The 26259-nt window shown below is 38.6% G+C and overlaps 1 protein-coding gene across 1 annotated transcript in view; it reads right to left on the minus strand.

Moving 5' to 3' along the window:
* The window catches only part of SOBP (sine oculis binding protein homolog (Drosophila)), a 170722-nt gene extending 144469 nt beyond the window's left edge, over positions 1–26253 (minus strand). Inside the window, exons 1-3 of the mRNA XM_011996257.1 lie at positions 26132–26253; positions 13348–13486; positions 10735–10920 (exon numbers count right to left, since the gene is read on the minus strand). Of these exons, the coding sequence (XP_011851647.1) occupies positions 10735–10920; positions 13348–13486; positions 26132–26227 (421 nt within the window). The 5' untranslated portion in view covers positions 26228–26253. The remainder of the gene's footprint in view (positions 1–10734; positions 10921–13347; positions 13487–26131) is intronic.
* Positions 26254–26259: the final 6 nt, after the last annotated feature.

Here is a 26259-nt window from a genome sequence, read left to right on the forward strand (position 1 = left end):
CTAGTTGTAATTGTTTATACACATATCCTTGCATTGTTGCCTACTATCATAATTATTCTGTCCTTACAATAAATCTTGATATCTAAGAGTATAAGTCTTCCAATTTTATTTTTTTCTTCAAGATTGAACTATTTTTGCTCCTGTGCATCTCCATATACATTTTAAAAAACAACTTTTTAATTTCCACAAAATTTTATGCAGGATTTTTATCAGAATTAGATTTAAACATATAGAGCCAATTTGGGAGGAATCTTCCTCTTTACAATAGTTAGTCTCTAATCTATAAACATGGCATGTCCCTCTATTCATTTAGGTCTTCTTTAATTTCTCTCAGCAATGTTTATGATTCTCTGTGTAACAATCTTACACATATTTTGTGCGATTATTTTCCTAGGTATTTGATGTGTCTAATACTATTTTAAATTATATTTTAAGGTTCATTTTTGAAATTTTTATGGCTGGAATATAGAGATATAATTGATATGCAGATATTGACAGTGTTTAGAGACTTTGATAAATTGAGTCGTGAATTATAATAGTTAACCTGCAGATTGACTGTAGGGAGGTCTATACAAAATAGCATTTCTATCTCACAAATCTTGAGTTTCCTACTTCTTTTTATTTCCTTATTAAATAATTGTCTGTTAATACCAGTACAAAATTGAATAGAAGTGGGAGATACTGGTCTTTCTTTTCTTTTTTCTTTTTTTTTTTTTTTTCTGAGACAGAGTCTCGCTCTGTTGCCCAGGCTGGAGTACAATAGTGCAATCCCAGCTCACCACAACCTCCACTCACTGCAACCTCTGCCTCCTGGGTACCAGTAATTCTCCCACTTCATCCTCCCGAGTAGTTGGGATTACAGGAGCACACCACCACACCCTACTAATTTTTGTATTTTTAGTACAGACTGGGTTTTGCCCTGAAGGCTGGGCTGTTCTCGAACTTCTGTCATCAAGTGATCTGCCCGCCTCGGCCTCCTAAAGTACTAGTATTACAGGCAGGAACCACTGTGCCTGGCCAATAATGGTCATCTTAATCTCATTCTTGGTATCAAGAGGAAAGTTTTCAATACTTCACTATTAAGTATAATATTGGCTGTGGAGTGTTCTGTGGATACCTTTGGACAGATTAAGGAAGTTCCATTCTATTCCTCCTTTGCCAAAAGTTTTTAAAATCATTTATAGTGCTAAATTTTATCAAAATTGCTGCTGCAGCTATTACTTTATTCTGTTAACGGTTTTACCTTAACAGAGGTTTTACTTTGTTAATTATATTGACTGATTTTTAAAATTTAAACCAACCTTGCATTCCTAGAAAAAAAAAATCTAAATAGTCACATGTATTAACATTTTGTATATATTATTGGCTTTGGTTTGCTATAATTTTGCTCAGTATTTTTGCATCAATGTTCAGGATGAACAGAAGTTTTCCTTTTTTTTTTTTTTTTTTTTTTTTTGAGACAGAGTCTCGCTGTCACACAGGCTGGAGTGCAGTGTTGTAATCTTGGCTTACGACAACCTCTACCTCCCAGGTTCAAGCAATTCTCATGCCTCAGCCTCCCAAGTAGCTGGGACTACAGGCATGTGTCACCATGCCCAGCTTATTTTTGTATTTTTAGTAGAGACAGGATTTTGCCATGTTGCCCAGGCCAGTCTCAAACTCCTGAGTTCAAGTGTTCCCCCCACCTTGGCCTCCCAAAGTGCTAGGATTACAGGTGTGAGCCACCACACCCAGCCAGAAGTTTTCAATTTTAATGTAATAAAATTACATTAAATTATTGTTTCCCCTACTTACAATGACCTTGGCATGTAATGTGATCAATGTTATGCTGAGATCATAAAATAAGTCTAAGTATTTATTTCTTCTCCTATTCTCTGAAAAAGTTTCTCCAACTTCTTTTTTGTTGTTGTTGTTTTGGTTTTGTTGTTGTTGTTTTTCTTAAATGTTTCATAGAATTTACCATTGAAGCCATCTAGGTCTGGAATATTCTTTGTAGAAAAGATTCAATTATTTTATTTCTTCAATAGATATAGGACTACTCAAGTTTTCTATTTCTTCTGTCTGTTTTGGTAAGTTAAACTAATGTGATGTCTCTGTCAAAGAAACTCTGGGAATTATTCTAGTAATCACTATGCATAACATCAAAATGATTAGTTCTAATAGCATATGAACCTTTTTATTTACTCACATTTCATATTTTCTAGCACTTGGTGTCTTAAAAAATGTTAAATCTTATTATTTCATTCACTATTTGTTCAAAGTAAAAAGTAACAATCATTAAAAGTTGTCCCAAGCAGCATAAATCTTTCATCAGACTTCTGGCTGCTATAACTATACATATACGCAGTTTGCTTTATATCTGTTCAATTAACAAGTACATATCAAAGCACATTAAAACATACCCCCTCAAATCATAAAATCAGGAGAGCAACTAACCATACAAGTCACAAAATAAGGATTTTATAAATATAGGGAAGTAACAGATCACCTAAGCTAACCACATCATTTTGCAGACAAGGAAACTAACACTTAGAGAAACTACCTTATTCAAGATTACATGGCCAATAAATGACAGAGCTGGCATTAGCAACCCAGGTCTCCTGGTTCTTGCTCTGGCAGTCTTCACCACATCATGCTACCACTCAAATTATACATTTCATCTGGCATTAAAAATGACAGAACACACTAAAATATGCCTTACACACTTTCAAGAACCCTTAACTATAAAGAGAACAATAAAGCAGGACCCACATCATAGTGGCTAACATTTTCAGGTTTCATTTTGGATCTTTTTTTATCACTTTGAATTTTAAATTACTATCTTCTAGCCTATATTAAGTTTCAGGCACCATTTCCCCTCAACTGTATAAATATAACAGTTATTGATTATCTGCCTATAGACTTTTTGCTACTCCACTTTAATTACCCTTGTAGTCCTACCATCCACCCTCCATATGCAACTAAAATTATATCATACATTCCAAAGTCAAACTAGAATGATGTTTTGATCATATGCCAACAGTACTATTAAGTTCTTGGTAGTCACGGATGATGACATATATCTGTATTTCTAGCACAATGTAAAGAACATTCAGTAAATACTTAACTGACTGAAATACTGGCATAGTGTTTTGGATAATCCAGTGGTTAAGGATATAGGCTAAGGAGACATAATGTATAGGTTCAAATATCAGCTCTGCCACTCAGTATCTGTGTAACCTCAGGCAAGTTGCTCAATTTTTCTGGGCCTCAGTTTTCTCATCTGTAAAACAAGGTTAATAATAGCATCCACATAGAGTTGTGAAAATTAAATGACATAAATCTATTAGCACAACGCATAACACATGCTCAGAAACTATTAGCTATGATGAGATTATATCATTACATTATTAAGTACTCTTATTTCTGCCATTCATCATTAATTCCTCCTGTCCTTATCCTAAGTGATTGGGAAAACTGAGGGTTCAGTGAACTCTTTTTCTTTCTTTCTTTTTTTTTTTGAGAATTGCAACTGGTTCATAAATAGTAAGTCATCCCAATCCCATTAACTCTAGGTAATTTTATTTAATAATCATATTTTAAAAGTTGGACAAATAAAGTCCAAAGCAATTTTGATTAAATCCTGTTTTCTTAATGGCTATTTGGAACACATCATCATATGCAAGCCCCAAGAATATTGAATAACAGATAAAATAAATAATAATCATAATGCAAACCACATTCTCATTCCCATTTCCCTGCAAGTACAACTCCATGTCGGAATTATAAAAGCCAAAAAGTAACATGCTTATTAACTGTGGGTTACTCAGCTATATACAGAGGTTAGCAGATCACGTGACTGTTTCCATATTCTCCGTTAAGCTAATGGTTCCTTAGAGCCCAGTTCTTATAACCCCTTAGGAATTTCAAGATTTGCCTGAAAAAATATATCATATTTCCCTGACTATAATGGAACTCAAATTTGGAAAACTAACTGAAAAGCAAACCATCCTGGAGGACAGGAAACGGTCGTTGTTTTCAAAGAAAGACAAGATATTTCTGCACACAGGAAATCAAGCTGGTTTTAGAGGATTGATCTTATCTTGCTCCACACAAACCTGTGTAGGCCATGTGGACATGCTCTTCCTTTTACTTCAAATGTGCGAACATGGTAAGAAATAAGAATAAGGGCACTTTTCATTTGAGGTAAAAGACACTTCATTGAAGACTGCCACATAAATGCATAAAGAGAAGTATATTCCCTCTTTTTTTCACATTTCATTTCATTTTAAAGTATTCAGAGATTTACAAGGATTCTGGACTTGGAATAGGCAAGTTGTAAGCCTCTGGGAAAACCTGTCAAAAGATTCAGATCTAAAATGTGGTTTTCTAGGTATACAGTGTTTTCTGCAGCAGGAAAGCTCTCACTAGAAAAAGTTGCTTCATTTCATTTTTCCTCGTGAACAAAAACAATCACACTGATAGTTTTATTAATTTAAAAAAAAATTCTTGGGAGCAAAATGTTGTCATGGAGCAAACCCGAAACTAGAGGGGAAAAAGTCCTGGTTTGAGTCTCAACTGGGCCAGGGTCTACCCTGGCTACTTTGACCAGAAGTTGACAAGGTGGGGAGACCCAAACCTGCCCTACCACTGCAGAAAACTGATGACCAGTCAATGCAGCCAAGCGCTATTACACTTGTAAAGCAGTGAAGACCATTGTAAGGCCTTTGACAAAGATGTGTATCCAAAATCCCTTCTGAGTGCTTTACCTCAATCATCAAACTTGGAGGGGACCAAATTTAATGCTCAACTAAAATCAGAGAAGGCCAAATATCTTAATGAAGACTCACTACAGCACAGTTCTTACAATCCATGCCTAAGCCCTTTACAGGCATGATCATCTTCGAATGAAGTCTCAAAGGGTTGAACCCATGCTAAAGTCTCTAACATGAGATGAATTACAGCCAAGTTACAGTTTAATTAACCTATCTTTCAAAATTCTCTCTGATATATTTTTTGCCACTTCAGATTATGTTCATGATGTGATTTTTTAAATTAGCAAAGGAGGTTTTTACATTTGTTCAAACTGAAAGAATAAAGACGTGTTTGTACAAAAAGAAAGTGTTGGTCAATACTTTTATTATTTTCTAATATTCTTATAACAGTTTTCTTCATGGCTTGCCTATATGGCAAAGCCTTATTCTGTTCATTTCCTAGAGTCTGCAAAAAAGTCTGTGATTATTATTTAAGGATCATGGTGATTCCCTTCACTGCATGGGGGCGGGGGATGGGGAAAGCAAAAGCAAAGCTATTATTCTGTGTTTATAACACATCTGTTACCATAGTAATGCCTGTGATGTCACAAACTATACCAAGGGCCAGAGGCTGTCTCTGTTGGGGGAAAGGCAGCACAGAGTTGGAAGATGAATGCACACATGTGTGGCCAGAGCAGGGTCAATGCTGTGGTAACCACCAAGACACGGGAGCTCCCCTTCTCCAGAGAAAAGGGAAGGCAGGGCCAGAAGAGCAATTCTCCAGGCCCAGAAGTAAGCTACACCCACAATTCTGTATGCAGCTGTGAGAAAGGAGAGTGGAAATCCAAGTGAATGCAGTATCACCGTGTTCCCAATCATGAGTATTCCACTGGGCCCACTGGCTGCCAAGACATGGATGGGATCCAGTGGTAAGCCTGCCCCAGCACATGAAACACATGCTTGGGAAACAGTACCTGACTGGATGGAGCCCTCTGGTAACCCCAAAGAGAAGCAACTTGCCTCATGATGGCAAGAACTGTAAAATTTTACCCCTATGGGCCATCCACGTTTATAGAACCACAGATTCTCAGGGTTAGGGAAGAACTCATCGAGTATCCCCAAAAATGTGGACTTGAAAAAGTAACTTTTAGCAAGAAGAGAGTGTATGTCCTGTCACTGGGGTATCTGGAAGTAGTATATTAATAGGCATTATTATTCTGATACAATCTAGGGAAATTTTGTAAGAATATGCTAAAAGACAATTTACATTAAAAAGAATTTTGGATTAGGAGTCAGAAGACCTCAGTACCAGTCTTGGCTCAAGTACTTAGAAGCCATGTGACCTTGAAAAAGCCATTTAACCCTATTTGAACTTCAGCTCTTTAAATTCAATATCTAACATGCTATTTCCCAGAGTTATATGAAGCCCAAATTAAATAAAATAATCAATGTGAATAAATTTCATAAAGTCTAAAAAATTTAACAAAATAAAAGGCATTATTAGCATTTTCACATAGCCAGTTTACAGTAATTTGAACACTAACACAGGAATCCAAAGCATACATGTGATCCTCATCTTCCCTATATGGAGAGGTGAACTTGCATGATACAGTCAACGCTAAATTATTCACGGGCTGATTATCAAGGGGCCTTTTGCTCCTAGCCACTGTACCCTTTATTTGTTTCCCCACAGGAATGCCGCATTAACCTACACACAGCTAGAAAACTGACAGCATATCTCAACTCAATTACCTTGAATCACAACTCTGGTAAAAGTTTCAGCAATGGAAGAGTTAAAATGATTCACTAGATGGAAGTTCTGGATAATTTGTTGACTTTAGCCACGGATAATTAAGAGTGATGGAATCCTCATTTCACTATCAAGGAAGCTGTGGTCAAGGTCAAACAGGTTGGGACTAATCCAGACAAAACATTAGTATTTTCTCAGTGAAATGCTTATATATGTGCAATAAGATTTGAGTATCAGTCATTCATTCATTTATTCAACAAATATTGTGACAGAGCTCACCAAACACCCTGAAAACTCACTATTTTCCTGCCCTTGTACTTCCTTTCTTGAAATATTACATAGTGCACCTCAGCAAAGTCCACAGTCTGACTCTTTGAAACTCTAGTCACCTTCCTGCTATCAGGAGACTTTGGCTAATCTTACCCTAGCACAAGCAGCAAATTATGCCCCGGGCCAAACCCGGCCCACTGTCTTCTTTGTAAATAAAGCTTTATTGGAACACAGCCACACCCATTTCTTTCTGTATTATCTATGACTGCCTTTCTGCTACAACAGAAGAGCTCTGTAGTTGTGATAGAGACAGTATGGTCTAAAAAGTCTAAAATACTATCTGACCCTTTACAGAAAAGGTTTGCAGACCCCTGCCCTAGATAGTATGACTAAATCAAAATTCAACTTTCCTATAAGTTCCTGCTTGGTAACTAAGAGAATAAGCTCCTTAAAAGTAGAGAATCTTTTTGTATCTTTGTCTTGTCATATAGAACCCTTGAGTAGGACAGAATCAAAGTTGAGAGCAGAGACAGAAAATTAAACATGTCCTTCCCTACATTTTATTTTCAACAGATGAGCGCCTTGGAATTCCATGGAAGACAGCACAAAACCAATAAAACCACTGGTGTTCAGTTACTCTGGCTTCTAATTCCTCAGAGTTCCTACATCTAAGACTTTCAAGGCTCAATTTTTGGCCTCTGTCCCTTCACATATTTATTTCCTGATCTGATGTGGAATTACAGTTAAATAGGAGCTGTGTGCTTGAATTCCACGTGGCTGGCTCACCAGGAAACTCCAGGGCAGGTTTTTTGGCATGCCAAACTTATGTTAGCCTCAGCTATGCTAATTTCTAAAGCTGTTTGCTTTGCTCAAATAAATCTTTGAGATCAATTTGCATTTGGATGTACACCTTCTTATGCACAATTTATTTGCATGATAACTCTAGGGCAGAAAAAAAGAAAAAAGGTCTGGTTTTGTGTGGCAGGCACTATGCTAAGGGCTTTACATACATTTTCTTTTTCAGATGGAGTTTCACTCTTCTTGCCCAGGCTGGAATGCAATGGTGCGATCTTGGCTCACCGCAGCCTCCGCCTCCCAGGTTCAAGCGATTCTCCTACCTCAGCCTCCCTAGTAGCTGGGATTACAGGCATGTGCCATCACACCAGGCTAATTTTGTATTTTTAGTAGAAACGGGGTTTCTCCATGTTGGTCAGGCTGGTCTCGAACTCCTGATCTCAGGTGATCCACCCACCTTGGCCTCCCAAAGTGCTGGGATTACAGGCATGAGCCACCACGCCCAGCCTTACGTACATTTTCTTATCTCATCTCGACAACAACCACATGAGGTAGGGCTGGGATCCCCATTCTACAGATGAGAAAACTGAAGGGAAGAGAGCTTATATAACTTGTCCGCGTTCAAAGAGGTGGTATGTGACAAGGCCTAGATTTGAACCCAATCTGTCTAAATCTGAACCCCATGTAATTGTCACTTACTCATACTACCTTATTGATACCCTCATCATCATCTCCCCTCCCCTAAGCCACTGGGCATATATTCAAACATAAACTGTACATTTACAAAATCAGTTACCCTTTTTTTCCCACTTGGCCTATGTAAAATATGTCTTTGGTCCTTGGGAAATAAATATGGACCCCTCTATATCACAAAACAATCAACCAAAGAAGAATAGGGACATTAGTAAGGCAAACTTTATGTGATACACCAATTACATTAGTAATTAGTAGACAAATACAATTACAAGTGATTTTGACAGGCAAACGGATTTTAATGACATATCTAAGACCTCAATATGAAAGGACATTTTTTTTTTTTTTTGAGATGGAGTCTCACTCTGTCACCCAGGCTGGAGTGCAGTGGCATGATCTCAGCTCACTGCAGCCTCCACCTCCTGGGTTCAAGCAATTCTCCTACATCAGCCTCCCGAGTAGCTGGGATTACAGGTGCCCGCCAACACACCCGGTTAATTTTCGCAGTTTTAGTAGAGACAGGGTTTCTCCACGTTGGCCAGGCTAGTCTTGAACTCCTGACCTCAGGTGATCCACTCGCCTTGGCCTCCCAAAGTGCTGGGATTACAGGCATGAGCCACCATGCCAGGCTGAAGGGACATTTTTACTGCTAAAATGTAGCAGACCAAGCAAAAGAATGTAGCAGGAACCATGAAGGAAAATGAGAGTAATACTTAGAATACAGTGCAAGTATATCTATAACATAGGCCGAGGAACTTGTATCTACAAATTTCTTCACTGTTTATGGACGCATAACCAAATACCTATCTTCCCTAATAAAAACACAAACATTAGCTTTAGTATGTTATAGTAAGTACTGCTGTTGAAACTCAGTTTTATCATTGTTCAATTCAACACACAGAAAAATAACCAGCGTTACAAGTAAACACTCTAGGATGATTCCAACATTTTATAGCGAGCCAGATACAATATTATTTAACTTCTCTGTGTGAAACATACCTATAGCCCAGCTTGCAATATCACATAACACTCAGCCCACTTCCATCTAGATCTAATACACTGCCATCTAATTTTCAGGAAATATAAAAGAATGAATTACATTCTCACACAAGTGAAAGATTTCCATTAAAAAAAGAAAAGAAAAGAAAAAACTATCAGAGAGGTTTCCAGGAATTAGAAAGAACTCTGTGTGGAGAAGATACATAATCTTCAGGGGTGTCCAACATTTGAGCTTCCCTGGGCCACATTAGACGAAGAATTATCTTATCTTGGGCCACACATAAAATACATTAACAATAACGATAGCCGATGAGATTAAAAAATTGTTTTAGGGCCCAGCATGGTGGCTCACACCTGTAATCCCAGCACTTTGGGAGGCCGAGGCAGGTGGATCACCTGAGGTCAGGAGTTCAAGACCAGCCTGGCCAACATGGTGAAACCCCGTATTTACTAAAAATATAAAAATTAGCCAGGCACAGTGGTGAGTGGCTGTAATCCCAGCTACTTGAGAGGCTGAGGAAGGAGAATCACTTGAACTCTGGAGGCAGAGGTTGCAGTGAGCCAAGATAGCGCCACTGCACTCCAGCCTGGGTGAGAAGAGTGAAACTCCGTCTCGGAAAAAAAAAAAAAAATTAAATCTCAAAAAAAAACTTGTAATGTTTTAAGAAAGTTTACAAATTTGTGTTGGGCCACAGGTTGGACAAGCTTAATCTAGGTGGTTTCTCTAGTAGATTTCGAGGAAGGCATGTAGAAGAACAAGCCTGCCACATGCCCTTTTATAAAACTATCCCTCCCCTCAGGAGACCCCAGAGGAGAGGCGGCCCTCCTTATGCACCACCCAGTTCAACCGTGGTTACTTTTTCTTTTTGTTGAGACGGAGTTGTGCTCTTGTTGCCCAGGTTGGAGTGCAGTGGCGCGATCTCGGCCCACGGCAACCTCTGCCTCCCAGGTTCAAGCGATCCTTCCGCCTCGGCCTCCGGAGTAGCTGGGATTACTAGCTAATCCCAAAATACTAATTTTTTGTATTTTTAGTAGAGACAGGGTTTCATCATGTTGGCCAGGCTGGTCTCAAACTCCTGATCTCAGGTGATCTGCCCACCTTGGCCTCCCAAAGTGCAGGGATTACAGGCCAACCATGGTTACTTTTTTCTTACTAAACAGTCATTGTCTATATCTTATTTTTAAAAACCATTTTATGTTTTTTTCTCATTTTAAACAGATGACTTCAGAGAAGGAAAATAACATTGTTTTGTAGTCAGTGGTAGAAAAGGTTTATTGTCAGTTGAAAGTTTATAGCCTAAGTAGTAGTAGGTAAGGAAATTTTCCTAATATGACAATAATACTCTAAGTAATGCCTGTATCAACATTTCTTACCTATAAGGTCCCTAAGACAGCCTCTACCAAAGTTAACTTGAGCATTTAATAATTATTCATAAGATAGTTAAAACAACTTTCTATGAATTGCTATCACTGAAAACACCAGTAGTGACTTACCTGCTGGTGGCTTTATGAAAGGTGGTGGAATTAAAGGTACAATAATGGGCACATTGCCATGATCCTTTGACCCTGCAGGTGAGTCACTGAGTCCATTTCCAGTGGCAAGCCCTGAATAGCCTGTGCTTATATTGTATGGTGAAATAACACTGTCCTCGGGTAATTTTGGTTTTGGCAAAGAATTTTCTGCAAAAGAAAAAAATCATATTCAACATGACCAAAGAACGTAATGCAGTCGACTTAAATTTTTCCTAATTTTCTCAAGTAAAATGGCCATGAACCAAAGAAATTTTTTCTTGCAAATCTTTAAACAATGTACTAGAACTCCAGTTCATCCAGGAACTTTTTAGTCTGGTTACCACAAATTTCCAACGGGTTCCTTTATAATTTGTTCCACTATGATAGCTAATATTCCAGTTGAATCATGGTGATAAATTTTAGCACTGTAAAATTCCATAGAAAATTGAGAAGTGGTGGCTGGGCGAGGTGGCTCACGCCTGTAATCCCAGTACTTTGGGAGGCCAAGGAGGATGGATCGCCTGAGGTCAGGAGTTCAAAATCAGCCTGGCCAACATGGTGAAACCCCGTCTCTACTAAAAATACAAAAAATTAGCCAGGCATGGTGATGTGTGCCTGTAGTCCCAGCTATTCGGGAGGCTAAGGTAAGAGAATCACTTGAATCTGGGAGGCGGAGGTTGCAGTGAGCTGAGATCATGCTACTGCACTCCAGAGAGAGTGAGACTCCATCTCAAAAAACAAAAACAAAACAAAACAAAACTGAGAAGTGGCCAGGCACTATGGCTCAGGCCTGTAATCCCAGTACTTCAGGAGGCCAAGGCAGGCAAACCACTCAAGGCCAGGAGTTTGAAACCAGCCTGGCCAACATGGTAAGACCCCCGTCTCTACTAAAAATACAAAAATCAGCCAGGCATAGTGGCACACCCCTGTAATGCCAGCTACTTGGGAGGTTGAGGCACAAGAATCGCTTGAACCCAGGAGGCGGAGGTTGCAGTGAATTGAGATCACGCCACTGCACTCCAGCTTAGGTGACAGAGCAAGATTCTGTCTCCAAAAAAAAAAAAAGAAAGAAAGAGAAGAAAATTAAGAGGCAATTAACCTTTTTTTCCATGTACAACATGATATACAGCAAACATAGCTCTCTGGCTACCAGGGGAAAGCCTAAAACATGCCCTCCAGCATTGTAACTAGGTCCCACTGTATTATAAACTTGTATCATAATATAATCACATGAACCAATGAGAAAGAAGCAGGGAAGAAAACTGATGCTTCACAAGGTATGGATAATACCCATTAAAAAATAACAAAAATAAAAATTTGTAAAACTTACAATGATATGAGCTTTGTACATCGTATCCTTGCATGTGAATCACTTAAAAAAAACAAATGAACAAAAACCTCAACCATGGTAAATAACTTTTTCCTTCTATAGCATATCCTGGCATGCTGTATGTTCCCCAGAAGCAAAGATTATTACCTAGGCCAAGTATTATATGAGCTATTAGTTTATAGAATACAAACTCATGACGTGCATTTTTCATTTACAGTGAAATTGATGATACTATCTCCGTAGCATGATGTGTACAATTTTATAGTAAGCTTAACATAAAATTTGTCATGTACACTCAATTCCACTTGCCTGCAGGACAGCTCAATTACATTTCCTTGCTTGGTATATATGAAGGGAAAGCTCTATCTTAAAGACTGAAAATAAAGTGTTTGAACAGGTAGTTTATGCCAACAGATTTTGAATGCAATGCAAATATTGATCAAATTGCCAGTGATGATGTACAATTTGTTTTACCCACATTTTATTAAAGTTCCTTAAATGGGTTGCTTCTTCACATACTTCTCTTCTTTGACAAGCAAGCTCTCATTCCTAATTTAGGTTCATAAATTCAGTATTCATACAGACTTCCCCCATGAGATATCTGGCACTGCTACCCACTGGTAGAATCGGTGTTAATTCAGCTCTGCCAAGGCTCTGTAATTTTCACTCTTTAGCTGGGCTTTGATTAAAAAATTCTTAAAGAGTAATATAGGCTCTAATCATCTACCACTCTCTTACTCCTCTTTTTACCCTATTCAAGTGTGTGGGGGCAGGGAAAGAATGAAAACGTCAAGCAAAACAAAAATAGTACTACCATTTAGATTTCCCACTGAAAAAATAAAAAGGAAGGAGGATTACCAAACTAACAGTGAATCTCTCTAGCAGTCTGAAGATCTAAACCTAACATTTCACTTAACAGAAGCCCCAGTCCCCAACAACTGATATCTATCAAAGGCATCAGGAAACTCTAGTTAGCAAACATTGTCCCTTTCTTTAAATCTGTATGCAGGACCATGGCACTTAGGTCGCTAGTCCCTATCTAGTTCTCCCATAGCTGGGAGGAGATTAAGTTGTGTCTATTTTTGTTTTATGTTGTTCTTTTATATTTCTGCAGAATTCTGCTTATGGGAAAGCACTATTGGGGATGTATGTTTAAATCAACCATTGGCATAATCAACAAAATGAGTCCCAAAGCAACTCAATTCTGGCAGGTTGAGATAGTTAATCCTTCTTTGCATGAACAAAAGGACATTAAATGTCATTACCTTTGAGAACAGAAATGTGCTGCCGGCTCTCCCCATCTGTAGGGTAGCTCCTGAATTCAATATCTTCACCATCTTTTAATTCAACCTTATCATAGCCATACCAGCCAAGGAGTTCATTCATGGTGTTTTCTGCAAAGTTCTGAAAGAGAAGCATAGGTAGTACTACTTATTTCTATAATCAATAACTACTTGAAAAGAATGCATAAATTGAATTCTGCTTGTCCTACCCCATTTATTTGCTGCCCTGCCTCACTTCCCCTAGTGTGGTGTTCATTTTTCAAATAATGTTCAAAAACGATAATGTTTTTAAATCTTAGGATGATGCATTCAATTATGACAGGGCTTCAGATATTTGTAATTTAAAGATAATAAGATAATAAGGTACTACATTTGTTAGTTTTGCCTGTGAATAGGAAGTCATATTTTAGCTTATTAGTCTATAAAGTCTATATCTAACATCAATACAAAAATATTGAAAGGTGAATCACAAAAACAGCTAAGAAAAGATTTTGAAAATGAAAACAACCTTTTGTGGTTCAGATCAATTTAAATTAAAATTGCTTTCTGATTTAGGTGTTGTTTTCTTAACATAACTCTTATCGCAGATAAAGCCGAATTTCAACAAAGAAAAATTTCACAATTGTTAACAGTACCATACAGAAAGCTAGGTTACAATAGGTTACAAGGGTCTTTCTTTTTTATTTTTTTCCTTCTGCAAGAGTTTTTTTCAAAAATCAGGCCAGGCACAGTGGCTCACGCCTGTAATCCCAGCACTTTGGAAGGCTGAGGTGGACAGATCACTTGAGATGAGGAGTTCAAGACCAGCCTGGGCAATATGGTGAAACCCCATGTCTACCAAAAAAATGCCCTGGTGGCACACACTTCTAATCCCAGCTACTCGGGAGGCTGAGGCAGGAGAATCGCTTGAACCTGGGAGGCAGAGGTTGCAGTGAGCTGAGATCACACCACTGCACTCTAGCCTGGGCAACAGAGCAAGGCTCCATCTCAAAAAAAATTTTTTTTAAAAAATCAATGCATAAGTTGCTTTATAAATTTCATTAGTGACAGGTTCTTTCTCCATAAAATCAAAGGTCACTAAGATTGTCTTCTGACAAGTAACATAAAAGTACCAAATAACTTTAAAGTTACTAGCCAGTCCAGATTTGGGATACTGTAAGAAAACATTTTATAAACTATAAATCAATACATAAATGTAAGATAATATCACTGTTGCTGTTGTTATGGATATCATACTTTGAAAATAATAATTGGACAGATTTAATATCTTACATTAAAGTGACTATATCTTAGTACCTTATCAATTGCTATATCTGGAAACAAGATGTAAGACTCTGTGTGTTAATGACCTTAATGCTTGTGTGTGCCTTAAACATTCCTATCTGGCAGGGAACCATGAGCTTCCTAAGCTGAGCTAGAAAAACTATATATTCTAACCTTCTTTGTGGCTCAAAGAATCTTTTATTATCCTTCTGAGAAGCTGTCATTTCTGAATTACACTGCGATGTATAATTTATATACCTGAAACAAAGCACCAAGGCTAAGCCAGAGTGTGCACAGTCTCAACGTGTGAGTTCCATGTTTTCTTGAATTTCATGACTTTAAATTTCAGCAGGGGTTGCATAAAAAATAAAAGACATTACACTACTGACTCCACAAAAACAAACCTGGCATTTCAAACTACCCACAGAATGCTAGGTTTTTTACTTTAGTACCCACTTAAGCTCTGAACTCCAACTGGGTCAATCTGTGATGGTACAGTGTATTAACCATTAAGAAAAACTAGCCAGATTGATTCAGTGTTACCATTCACAAGGCCAACAGTCAGTCATATCAAGCTTTAGTGAGGCATTTATTCTCTCCGATGGCTGGTCGTGTCCACATTAAATAGACATACTTTTCATGAATGCACAAAAATATGATCAATATGAATAATAAGTTCAGCAACTTTAGGAATATCACTGAGGAGGACTGGGTTGAACGCTGCCCCACTAAATCAAAAGAGATCTCTTTAATGAGGCGTCAGTCTCCCCAACACCTAATTTCTTTCACTGAGATGAGAGCCTGGCTTGAGAATGACAATCCCTAGGCACACAAATAGAGGTCCTCTATCAATGGTCTGGCAGCAGAAATCTCCAAGGATGAGGCTTATACTTTTCATCAAAAAACCAATTCCCAACAGCATTAAAAGCCAAATGCAAGCCATCCGATTGGTCAGTGTGCCACTTGCCCCAATCTCTAAGAAAACTGTGCCAAGACGGAATATCTTTTGCATATACCCTAGTGACTATATCCAGTTTTATAGACCGGTCATCTATGGGTGCCACTTTCTCCTGTTTCTGTCTAGCCTCTGAAGTCACACAAAGGCTGTGAATGCTTAATTCATGGAGCAATCCTCTAGCCAAGGATATAGATTTGTTTTAGTCTAGCTGCAAAGCCATTCAGCCTTTCAGAACCAGTTCCAGGGATGGGATCCAGAAGTTTTAGACATTTGGGTAAAAATTGAAACCTCAGCTGGAATATTAACACCAAATTCACATTATTTGAGCATCAAAACTGCATCAGTTTAGTTTATGGTTTGTGCTGAAAAGTCAGAGGCTTCATGGAACAATCAATATGAACTTGATCTATTCCATGATTTTCAAGTTACTATAAATGTCAGGGTAAATAAACTCTAAAACATTCCCTTTCTTGTCATGGAAAATAAAAATAAACACCTTAATGTTTTGATATACTGCTACAAAAGCAGAAAACAAAGGTTTATATAACTTCAAGCCATAAATCTCAAAGCTTTCACGAAAGGGGCAAGATGAAAGAGAAAATGATCACCAAAGTTTCTTGTAGTACGGTTACAAGAAATGACTATTACTTCTGTTGTATACACTATTGTATGAAGAAGTCAAAGGACTCCAAGGAATCAAAAATTTTTAATTTTAAATTTCAAGGTGAAGTTTGATGCTAGATGTCATAGTTCATTATGGTGCTAAACCAAAGTAAATAAAATGTATTTTTAACATTATCCTCCAAGAAACATATTCTTTTTCCTTTTCCTTTTTTTTTTTTTTTTAGACAGGGTCTCACTCTGTGGGCCAAACTGGAGTGCAGTGGCACAATCCTGGTTCACTGCAACCTCCACCTCCTGGGCTCAAGTGCCTCAGCCTCCCAAGTAGGTGGGAGTACAGGCGTGAGCCACCATGCCCAGCTAATTTTTCTATTTTTGTAGAGACAGGGTTCACCATGTTGGCCAGGCTGGTCTCAAACTCCTGACCTCAAGTGATCCACCTGCTTCAGCCTCCCAAAGTGCTGGGATTACAGGTGTGAGCTACTGTGCCTGAAGAAACATAATATATTCTGAGACATGAATTTAATGTTTATGACCTATAAAGATTTTCAAGTCTTTCTAGCAGAGAATTACAACAGTTACTTTTCAGCATTTTTTTTTGTATTATTATCCCTTAAAAAGGAATTTCCTATTTAAAAAGTTATTCACTTCCTAAGTTTCTTTTATATATACATATATATGTGAAAAATAATAAAGGTAATAGTAGTTAAAATGCAGAGAGATTTTTGAGATAAGGATGTTCAGTAATAAAACAAGCCACTGAACTAAGGCAGGCTATGAAATCTGCCTCCCCCAAAATCTTTACCCAGCATTTCTCCTGGAGACCTAGGGCAGGAAATGAAGTAGAGTCTCTTTTGTTAAGAGTCCCTCCCAGTTTTAGGATTCTGTAAAATCAAAGAACTTCTACTTATACAAGAAATAAAAGAAAAAAATACCTTTTGCAAAGAAATTTCATAATTACAGTGATCATACCTCATGAATTTTACTGAGTCACTATTTCAAATATTTTATCATTGCTCCCATAAATCATCAAAATGTGCCAGAGATTTCAGTATTTTGGCATTTGAACTACATTTTGCAGACTGCTTCTTGACCTTGGAAGTGACACAAAAATAATCTCTCAAACCATGTGGTCCAATTTGGATTTGGAAAATAGGTCACTGTAATTATAATAATGTCTAATAGTCTTATAGCACTTTACAGTGTTTCTATATCTTTTAATTCTCCTGATCTTTTCAATAACCCTACGTGTTAGGTATTTGATTTCCACAATAAACTTTTGGTGAACCTATATGACATCCTCTTTTTACGACAGAAAATTAGAGCATCAAAAAGGTAAAAGACAGGCATGAGAGATCTAGTAAAGTCAAAACTAAAATACATATTTTCTAATTCTTAAGCCAGATCTCTTTCTACTATAAATTCTGTACTTCCCAATGTGTCCGCAATTCCAAAGAAGCTACCTCCCGGACCAATCGAAGAGCTGCAAAGATGTCACGCAAGAGGATGTCAATATCATATATAAAGAGATTTCTAAATAGGGCATATCTACTTACGTTGAGACTTTGCTTGCTTTTGGATGTGATCATTGACCTCTACTTTCCTTAACAGTGGTGCTCAAGATTCACAATTAAAATGGAATCTCCTCATTTTACAATGTTTTGATACTACATCTAACTCTAACTGCTTTGTACTTCTAATACCTAATTTCTCTGCCTCTTTCCTTCCCTCTCCAATTCTCCTCTCTCACCTCCAGGGGTTCATAAGGAAAAAAGACAATCCTAACATTTAGTCTGAAAGCATGATCTCTTCTGATAATTAAAATAAAAACAAAAACAAAAAGGTCACAGAAAGACAGGTGGAAAGGAAATTTTACTATTTCTTTACTCCTCCTGAGTTCTTCCTAGACCAGCAAAATCATTTTTGTTGGATCTTAACTGCCAGGATATTCATCAAACACCTTCCTTATTCAACTGGAAGTACTGTACAAATGTCAAAGTTCAACCTACGTGATTTTTTTTCCTTTCTGAGAAGCTGTGAATGACACTACGTGATTTTTTATTGAACATTTTACCAGGTAAATAATAAAGAGTTGACTTCAAAACACTTTGAAAATAGCAGTAATTACAAATTCTCAAAATACCTCTGAAACACAAGTTCTTCAAAATCTTCAAAAAGAACTGGTGATTTTATTTATTTTGAAAACAACAAATAGATTTTAAAACATAGATACTGATTTTTTCATACCAGGCCTTGCAAAACTGAATGTCAATGTGCTTTCAAATTTGTATTCTACCCAAGACAGCAGGAAGTATTCAAAGAGGCCCCAGTCACTCACCCAATGAGGGGCAAGTCATGCCCTTCCCCTCTCCATAAACATCATTCCCATTTTCACTGCAAGTCCCAGTTCTAGTAAAACATGTCATCTATTTCAAATACAATGTAAGTTACCTGAGGGCAGGAACCCTTAATTTCATTTTATGCCTCACCTAACATAATGCTTAGCACTTAATCCAGTCACAAATATTTATTTAAATGCATAGTTACAGAGAAATGATCAAATAAAATTCAGGAAAACCTGATTTTAAAAATAAGTATGTAAAAGCTTAAAAATTATAATATGTAGTATTAGTAAGCACTCTCATGCTATTGGGAATTTAAATTGCTACAACTGTAAGAAAGAGTAATTTGACTCCATGCATTAAAAGCCTTAAAATTGTACATACCCTTTGACTTAGCAATTTTACTTCTAGGGACTGTTGAAACTATCCTAGGAAAATAGCTATGGGAATATGCATGTTTCAGGAATGTTTATCTCAGTGTTGTTTTCTTAGAAACAAACTAAACGCCAAACAATAGGAATTCTAGTTAAATAAATTATAGTTTGGGCATATAATGGAATACTATTTTGCCACTAAAATAAATACTGTAGATAAATTTTTATTGCCACGAAAAGCTATTAACAGTATATTAAGTTTTAAAAGGAAGGTTAGTACAGTATGAGTTTTTTTATAAAAACTATATATCATATATAGAGAAAGGACATAAAAAGACATAAATCAAAATGTTGACAGTAATTGTATCTGGGTGGGAAAATTACAGGCTTTGTTTTTCTTTTTGCTTATTTCTATCGCCTACTCTACTATTTTTGTCATGTCCATGTATTATTTTCATAAAAATAAAAAACTAGTTTTAATTAAAAATTAACACATAGTCTCAGTTACAGACAACTACATCAGCTATAGTCACAGTCCTTATGACAACAAAAAGGATTTGTCGGTTACATTACTTAACTTCAAAACATTCTGACACCCATTATCCAAGAAAGTGGAGCACATGAGAAACGCTTTCAAAGGAAAAAGAAACTCCCAATTCCAAACAATTGCGAAAGCATGGGGCAAAAAACGCTACTATCTCTGCTAGTTAAGGTTATGAATAGTGGAATGATGGTTATTTCTGGAAAACAGTTTATCTCCCTTTCCATCTCCATATGCTCTGACTTACTTCTGGGGTAGATATCTATTAAGCATCATTGGACTCATTAATAGAGATAAAGAAAGGGAATCTGCAGAAGACAGGCAGAAGCCTTGTTCAAGTTCCAGAGTGAAGCAGGAATTGAATCTGATCAGAAGTCAGTTTCTAGCTCTATTCTCAGGCCTGGCCCAGGGCTGAGTCTGAGCTGTCTTTCTTAACACAGACCCAGTGGATCAGTTCTATTTTATGGTTTTGCCAAGAAAAAGGTCATGACATAAAATTTAAATAGTGCAAAAGAAATATTTGAAGAGCCCTTTGCAGATTACAAAGTACTTCCTCATTTATGATCCCACTGGATCCAATGGTATAGTTAGGACGAGCCGCTCCCCACAGATGACCCACTAGAGGGTCATCAATGTGCATGAAATAGTAAGGGTGGCCAGATTCCCACTCTCAGTGCAGACTTTACATACTGAACCCTGCTGTTTTTACCTGAACTACAGCTTTCAAGCTTGAAATTCTTTGAAGATGGTTCCTATGCTCCATTTTGGTTCATTCTGCAGGATTGTTCTTTGCCACAACACAATGATTTTAATGCAGAGGACACATCATTAACACTAATACCCAGCTCTGGCCTGGAACAGGCTGGAAAAGAAAGTCTTACTCTCTTATTGATATATCCTAAATTGGATGGCTATATAATTGGCATATGAAACCAAAATCATGTGGTTCTGCATATAAAATGTACAGTGCTTTACTGTCTCGTCGTGATACAGAGCAGACAATCATGTCCCCACATTTTAATCTGCTGCCAGGACATCAAATGTCCTAAAAGGGTCAAACAAATGCTGTGAAATTGTGAATACCAGCCCTCAGGCTAACACTGTGGCAGGCATGGCAGGTGTACAGCTGTGTGCAGCTGTGTCCTTTCACAGCTGCAGAACTGCCTTAAAAAATCACCAAGACTTGTTACATTGTTTTCCTGTCTGTGCCAAAGTCACTAGCCTTAATGCAGCACAGAGTTCCACAGGCCTTTGGTTATATAAGAGATATTAACACCCATTGGTCTACAGATCCTAAAATATACATTCAGCAAATCTCACTTACCACATGCTTTCATGTCTGTTTACATGCTTCAATGGGCACTATCAAAAACAAAGTCTTCTGTGTTTTTTTCCTTCCTCTTCTAACTTGTAATATCCCCTCTCCTTTAGGAACATATTCAATAATCTTATCAGCTTGATAGTACAAGTGTGGCTAAATTCACATTCCGCAAGAGGAAGTTTTAGACTTTAAGAATTTTGATGATATACCTTCTACTACTTCTAATAATTTTGTTAAGTATGAAGACTCAGTAAATAAAAGAGAATTTTATATAAGATATAAAAAGTTTGGTTACCCTAACAAGAGACTACCTTTTCCTAGAACTCTCCCTTTTAGAGAGCCACTGTGCTCGCTAATATTTGCCCTTTTTTGAGGCCCCGTTTTTTACTTTCCTTTAAAAATTCTGTTACCTCTTGGTTTCTGTAAGTCTGTCTTTCACACAAGGAGAGTAGGGCTTGGCTTCTCAGAGCAGTGCTTGGCAAGCACAGAGGCAGGAAACGCAGAAGGGAATGAGTCTGTCAGACTCATTTTCTTCTAGTTCAAATGTTTATTTCAGATTCAAGAGGAAGTGGAGTGGTTCCTTTCCATTTCCTCGTCTCTGGAACCTGCGAGTTGTATAAGTAGGTTTAGAGAATGATGCTCTACTGTACATCACACCAGTTCATGGATGGAGAAAGAGACTCTTCCCAGAAAACCCCTGGTTTGAACAGACCATAATACATAACCCTCTAAGCTCTCACAGGACAGTCTTTTACGGGTTTAGCTTGAAGTCTTTGGCAGAACAAGTGAGAGCAAGGCTGAAGGCTCAGGAACATCTTATACCTGCTCCCAAGAGGCCAGGGCTATATGCCCACTAACATTAGTCCCCATCTCTGCCACGTGGCACACCTGAGGCCACTGCTTAGAGGGAGAGTCTAACATAATTTGTGAATGCCACAGTGGGATCTGGGGTCCTAAGTTCACTTTCTAAGTTCCTGAGAATTATGCTTCTGACACCAGGATAGAGTTTCAACAGCAAAACTTAAAATATACCTGTTTTAATAATGAGCCAATTTCAAACTTAAACATGCTGACTTTTCCAATCCACGCTCTGATTTCTCTCTCTCTCTTAAAATCAAGCTATTTATCTCACCAGCTCGGCTCTGCAACTTTCTTTATTGTCTATGCAATTGACACAGGTTATTTTTAATGCCAAATCGAGACCATCAGAAAACAAACTAGAAAATCTTGTGGTAAGTTTACTACTAAACTCTAACAGATGTGTCTGACTCAAATTGTAGGCATCAGGACTGAAGCGTAATTTTAGGTACAAATTACTTACTGAGAATATTTATAGACAGAAAACTTCTTCAGCAAAGAAGCATCTCTGACATTTAACACAGATTCTCCTGTAGTTTAGCAATTGATAAAGAAGTTAAACATTGTAAGTGCATTAATTATGGTTTGTTTAGGAAAGTTTCCGGCACAGAATCCTTGATCTAATCATGCTGGTTTTGTCAAAGAATTTTAAAAGACAAAAATTGGACTCATAATCTCTACTCACAGTTTGGATATTTTGAGTTGTATTGTTGTTTGGTAGCTACTGATCACAAAAGATCTATGTGCCAAAACACATATCCTTAAGTGCAACAATATTTACCTTATACATATATTTATGCTTACACATCCACTAGTAGAAGTTAGTTTCTATATTATATCTACTATGCTCTGGATGAACTCCTGAAACTAATTAACCTTCCCATATGTCAGAATTCCCTCCTGACATTCATTTATTATGATACATGTGAGCTAACAGTATACCTGAGACATATTATATTAGATACAATCACGATATTCACTTTAGAAACATATACACTGCATTGCTGTCTGATTTTTAAAAATTCTCTCTACTAGCCACTAATTAAATAAGGCATACTAACTGTAAGTACATTAGTACAACCAATCTTTTTAATCAGGAAAAACCAGGATAAGGGAAGAAGAAAAGGAAAGATAAAGAAACATTGTAAAGGTCATAATGAGACAAACATTTCTACTTGAAGATATTTTCAGGGAGTACACTACAAGCAAGCTATGCCAAGTCATGTACTTTTCATACACAAAATTATATTGTATCAAATTTAAATTTGTTACAACTGCCATGTACATTAAACCAGTGATAACGAAAATGTAACTCAATATCTGATCTAGTGAAACAGCAACCAGCATTAGCTCTTAGCCACATGAAGACACTCTTCAATGCCATTACTGGTGTCAGCTAAACCTCAGCCAGTTTGTCTTCTCCAGCCATTTTAAAATAAATATGTGACTATCTCAATTAGGAAATCTTGAAGGAAGTCTCTATGATGAGGCAAGTTTGTTGCTCATTCTCAGTGCCCTGCATTTGCTGTACTTAAAATAGACACTTGTACCAATGTCCTTTCTATTACCCGAAGGGGGGAAAAAAATCACATACACACCAGTCCTTTTTCTTTCAGCTCACAGAGAAGCAACTCAATCCAACCAGTGTTGAAACCTGAGTAGGTCACTGTACACCACGATAAAATTCCCTAATCCCTGAGCCAAATCTCCCTAAGGAGGGCCTCCTCCTGATCCTCCACTTCCCAGGCTGACTTTTCCATTTGCTCTCTCCTCTTTCCCCCTTTCATTTCCCCTACCTTCAAGCCTTGATATGTGATCCGAGGTGGGGGCTCAGGTTTCCGTTTTTACAGCTTAGGCCACGCTAGCTGTATACATTCCTTTCTTTCTGCCGGGCAGTGATTACTTACCAGGGCTTAGTTTACACTGGTCCAGATGAAAGCCGTTCAGATGAAGGCAAACACAGCCAGGCAGCTCCAGCGGCACCGATATGAAGCTGCACAAGGCCACATTGTGTTCTCGGTGACATTTTGTTGCACACAACTATATACAGGGCAACCAACTTGTTATGTTACTCTATACTTAGGTTCAGGGAGCTAGAGGAGTAATAGTATCATGATGTTTGGGGAGGGGTTTTGTTGATGTGATTATTAATATTAAAAACAGAAAGATATTAAGGAGTTCAAAATAACCCTTCCACCTTTTGACTTTGAGAAACCACTTTTTAAGTAAGGACTTTTGGTGCTGTTATATTAGAAGAATGCACCTAAACAATTCCACTAGATCTCGGGCATGGTATACTTGAACATGACTAAAAATTTTGGTTAGGGGTATTTTACTTTGGTCCAAAGCAGAGAGAAAATACTGATCCTACAGACAATTGAATTATTTGCTGTGTAAAACTTCTTATTTAATACTACTCTGGATTGAAAGGGTGAGGATTAAAACTTCAAATAGTGGGTGGTGATTTGGAAGGAAAATAACATTTTAAAAAGAGGAAATTTCTGTGCACCAAGGTTAATTCCATACTTAGTCCTGCAGCATCGGCTAAAAATTGTGTAATTTTTCCCCTTCACACAATGTTGTTTTTGTTTCTTCCTCACCAGTTCAGACAAACATCTGTTATACTGTAGAAGGACAACTATCTCCCAAACCACGGAGTATGCCTGCAGCCAAAATCAACAACGCGAGCCCCAAGCATCGAGCACAGTCAGCCTTTATATCCAGCCGGGATAACATTTCACATGTTTTGATTAAAATTAGCTAATTTGTAATTCTAGAACCTATGAAACTTAAAAGCTGCCATCCATATACATCACATTAGGCAGTGTTTTAAAGGGCCAGAGCTGGTTGCGATTTCCTAGTGGCTTTCACCTCTCTCCCCTTTCCCCACCCCCAACCTAAAATGAAATGCAAAAGTAATCTGGAAATGCAGGACAGCAGGCAAGGGTAAGTGAAGAAGGATGGTTATTATGGACTGTTTAAATTTTGTTCCTATCAAAAAACAACAACTTCTACTGGTCTTAAAAATATATATAACTGTCCATCATTGGAATCAACGGTGGTTTCCATCATAAGAAATGGTATTGATTTTCAAGGCAAATCTCCCTTAATTCTCCGTTGGACTCATGCTGCACCTCTAGCTTCCAGGTACTAAGTTCCTTATCCAGTAATAAAACCCCTAATTCTGATATTTAGGTTGCTTCTGACATTTCCGAGAGGAAAGTAAAGCTAAGCATATGCACCTAGGTACACATACATATATGATGTATATCCATGCGTCCCCTGCTAAGCGTGAGCTATGATAGAAAATGTTTGTTCTAATGAAGAAAGCGTCAAAGCTCAATAAATTTGACTTACTTGCATACCATTTTCATCCAGTTTGTCTTTTAAATACAAACTGAACCAAAACTGGCCAAGTAGTAGTATTTAGCCACCTGGCAGTATTAAGGATTTCATGCAGAAGATGGGGAACACCAAGAAGACCGCAAAATGCAAACCTGCTACTTTTTGATGGCTCGCAGAAAAATAAATTGTTTTAAATCAATAGAGACTCGTGAAATCAACACAGAATAAAACCCTCACCCAGGCAAAAGCCGCAACTTCATGGAAAATAAGGGGCTGGGGGGCAACGAGAGGGTCCGGAGCCGAGCAGTACTCTTGTGCAATCGCTCTAACGCGAACAGCTGGAGCGCCAGGCTACTGCGCTCTCCACCTCTGGTGCACCGCTGGCCTGGCCGGGAGCCCGGCCTCGCCGAGAGGACTCCGGGCCGGCCTTTGGGAACAATGGGCAGGCGCCCTGCAAAGGCCGCCCTCAGACAGCTGTCCTCCAGCGGGGCTGGCCGGGGTCTGCTTCGCTGGGAAGTGAGGCAGGCAGAGGCGAGCGAGAGGCGGAGGCTGCCAGTGGAGAGGAGCGGGCGGGGGTGGGCGAGGCGAGCGGTCAGGACCGTGCCCAGACCCGCGCCTCTCGGGCCGCAGCTCGCCGGGCACTGACGGGCTCTTCACGCCGTCGCAGCTGGTTGGTTGGGGGGAAGCGGGATTGAGGAGAAGGAGGGTGAGCTAGGGGAGAGGGGTGGAACAGAGCTCTCTCCGGGGTGCCCCGGCCAGGTGGCTCCTAACTTTGGAGGGAACCTGAGAATGATTCCCAAAAAGCGGGGGAGAAACTGCACCGTCCACTGGGAAAGCCTCTTCCCCTGCCCACCGCCGCTCGGGTCCCCGGTGCCCTCGCTCTGAAACGCGCCAGTGCCAACCTGGGGTTCGTAAGGTTAAATAGTATGTGGTCCCCCCTCATCAAATCTGAGGTTGGCAACAATTTCGGGGATGCAGCCCGCGAGTTGGCCTCTGCTTTACACCTGGAGGCGCGGAGCCGTTCTGGGCATCCTACAGAAACTGACAAGCGCGCCCCGGTACCCCCCAGATCCATACCACGGCCCACGGGGAGCGGGCGCAAGTAAGAAGTCAGTCTCCCTGGCCCCCGAGATCCAAAAATACCTTCATCTCCTCATTGATCTCCCTTTTCACTGGGTGAGCCGGCTTCCTGCTCCGTTTATTTTCCGGAGGTCTCCCTTCTTTCTCCATTTCTGCCATGTTTTTGTGTCTGGTTTCTGTGGAGATGAAAT

Source organism: Mandrillus leucophaeus, unplaced genomic scaffold (assembly GCF_000951045.1).
Source record: "Mandrillus leucophaeus isolate KB7577 unplaced genomic scaffold, Mleu.le_1.0 Scaffold507, whole genome shotgun sequence".
NCBI classification, from domain to species: domain Eukaryota; kingdom Metazoa; phylum Chordata; class Mammalia; order Primates; family Cercopithecidae; genus Mandrillus; species Mandrillus leucophaeus.